The 2500-nt window shown below is 44.4% G+C and overlaps 1 protein-coding gene across 4 annotated transcripts in view; it reads right to left on the bottom strand.

The window, feature by feature from the left end:
* The window catches only part of LOC135108425 (uncharacterized), an 88992-nt gene that overhangs the window by 530 nt on the left and 85962 nt on the right, over nt 1-2500 (bottom strand). For all 4 annotated transcript variants that reach the window (XM_064019389.1, XM_064019390.1, XM_064019391.1 and 1 more), the window contains one exon: nt 1-242. This exon is cut by the window's left edge and continues 530 nt beyond it. In XM_064019389.1, coding sequence (XP_063875459.1) covers nt 145-242 — 98 coding nt within the window. In that variant the 3' untranslated portion in view covers nt 1-144. The remainder of the gene's footprint in view (nt 243-2500) is intronic.

The following is a 2500-nucleotide window of genomic DNA, read 5'->3' as shown; positions in this document are numbered from 1 at the left end:
TTCATCCAGCCAACAAAACCACTCAGCTAGTTAACCAAGAGTACGAAAGGCAGCCAGCTCGTCAGCAAACTAGCCAACCACCCACCCAGCCGGCCAACTAGCCAGCCAGCCATTCAGCCAGTCAGTCAGTCAACCGGTCTCGCATCAAAGGCATCCCTTCATACACCGGGTCACTAAAAGGCAGAGCTGCATCCACTTTCTCACGCCACTCTTCGAAGGCGACGCAGCAGGGACGGGAAGGCCTGCAACACCAAAGAAAGCTGAGGACACGATTTCCTTCCAGCTTGTAGTAAGAAAATATATATGTAAAAAAGTTTCAAATACCGTAATGAAGAAGTTGACATTTTTACTTTTCTGACATCAAGGTCTCCATAATATTACCGTACCGGGGAGTTTCAACGGTATGTATATTTCTTTCAAGGAAACTTTTTTTTTCTTTCTATCTTGTCTCAACTTTCATCAAATACCTCTTTACTTTACTGATTAAGACTTGTCTCTCTCTCTCTCTCTCTCTCTCTCTCTCTCTCTCTCTCTCTCTCTCTCTCTCTCTCTCTCTCTCTCTCTCTCTCTCTCTCTCTCTCTCTCAATGAAAGGCACAGTAATCGCACCTTCCGCTTCACGTCCCTACACATCTCTCCCTCCAGTCCAAGGTTAAGCCCCTTCCACTCTCTCACTCTCCCTTTCCCCGTCTTCCCCTCTCCATCGTCCCTCCCCAAAAGGATCTCTATGTTCCCTAATTCCCTCCACCCCATCTCTCTCTCCTCCCATCCCTCCCGTCCCATCCCTCACTGCCGCTCAATCCAGTCCCCCATCTCGTGTCCCCAAACCCTTTTGACGAGATTAAATAAATATATCACCGAATTACAGGGAAGGAGAACATTAGTGGAAAATATATAACATTATAAAACTTATCCATTCACTAACTTGTGCGTAAGTCATAATGATCACATGACGAGATATGGGAGTGCACGCAACTACACAATTATACACACACACACACACACACACACACACACACACACACACACACACACACACACACACACACACACACACAAAGTGAACTTAAATTTTTACTAACTTTGGTGTAGATCTCTCTCTCTCTCTCTCTCTCTCTCTCTCTCTCTCTCTCTCTCTCTCTCTCTCTCTCTCTCTCTCTCTCTCTCTCTCTCTCTCTCTCTCTCATTAAAGCAAAACCTAATTAGTCATCGATATTTGGACGCTCAAAGAAAGCCGTCCATAAGAAGATAAGATTGATAGAAGACAAAAATGGAAACTTTCTCAGCAAACTTTTAATATCCCTCAACACACACACACACACACACACACACACACACACACACACACAGTAGGAAAGAAATATACATAATAGAAATACGGGATGGGTGGGAGGAGAAAGAGGGAGAACGAGGAAAAGGAAAGGAAGAGAAAGATAGTGAGGATTTGAAGAAAGGATGGAATGATTAAGGGGAGGGAAGAAGGAGGGAAGGAAGGAAGGAAGGAAGGAAGGAAGGAAGGAAGGAAGGAAGGAAGGAAGGAAGGAAGGAAGGAAGGAAGGAAGGAAGGAATAAATCAAACACGAAGAGGGAACTAAATTACAATAATTGAAGAAATGATTGAGATAGTGTATAAAGCAAAAGAGAGAGAGAGAGAGAGAGAGAGAGAGAGAGAGAGAGAGAGAGAGAGAGAGAGAGAGAGAGAGAGAGAGAGAGAGAGAGAGTCATAAAGGCAATAAATCTCTCTCTCTCTCTCTCTCTCTCTCTCTCTCTCTCTCTCTCTCTCTCTCTCTCTCTCTCTCTCTCTCTCTCTCTCTCTCTCTCTCTCTCTCTCTCTCTCTCTCTCACACACACACACACACACACACACACACACACACACACACACACACACACACACACACACACACACACACACACACACACACACACACACGCTAACAAGACAAATTACATTGATTAATGAGTCCATTCAGCTCCCACTTACACAATCCATGTCACCGGCCTAGCTGACAAACAAGCGCCGCCCCTCCCCGTGGCCGAGCCCTGGGATTGGCTATCGGTTTGAGGAGAACAGATCTGATTGGTGGCGGCTCAGTGAAAGAAGGTCGGGCTTACTCGCCAAGTTAATCTGAAAGGACTATGTATTGTGTTTACTCTTCGAAAGCATCAAGTGAAGGAAGAGGAGAAAATAAGGGAGAGAAAAGTGAAATGAGGGAGAAAGAGAGACGGTTAAGACTGAATATTTCTCTCTCTCTCTCTCTCTCTCTCTCTCTCTCTCTCTCTCTCTCTCTCTCTCTCTCTCTCTCTCTCTCTCTCTCTCTCTCTCTCTCTCTCTCTCTCTCTCTCTTCTCTTCTCTTCCCTGTCATATTTAGCCAAGTTTAACCCTAACACGGCAAATGAAGATGGAAGATAAAAAGAGGAGGGAAGAGAGAAGTTTCCAAGCAAACTCACGAAAAAAAAAAAAAATAATAATAAAAAGATAAAAAATACGAAAAAAGAT

This window comes from Scylla paramamosain, chromosome 17, assembly GCF_035594125.1.
Source record: "Scylla paramamosain isolate STU-SP2022 chromosome 17, ASM3559412v1, whole genome shotgun sequence".
Lineage (NCBI taxonomy): Eukaryota > Metazoa > Arthropoda > Malacostraca > Decapoda > Portunidae > Scylla > Scylla paramamosain.
The sequence above is the reverse complement of the archived record's forward strand: the minus strand, read 5'-3'. Positions and strand labels throughout refer to the sequence as shown.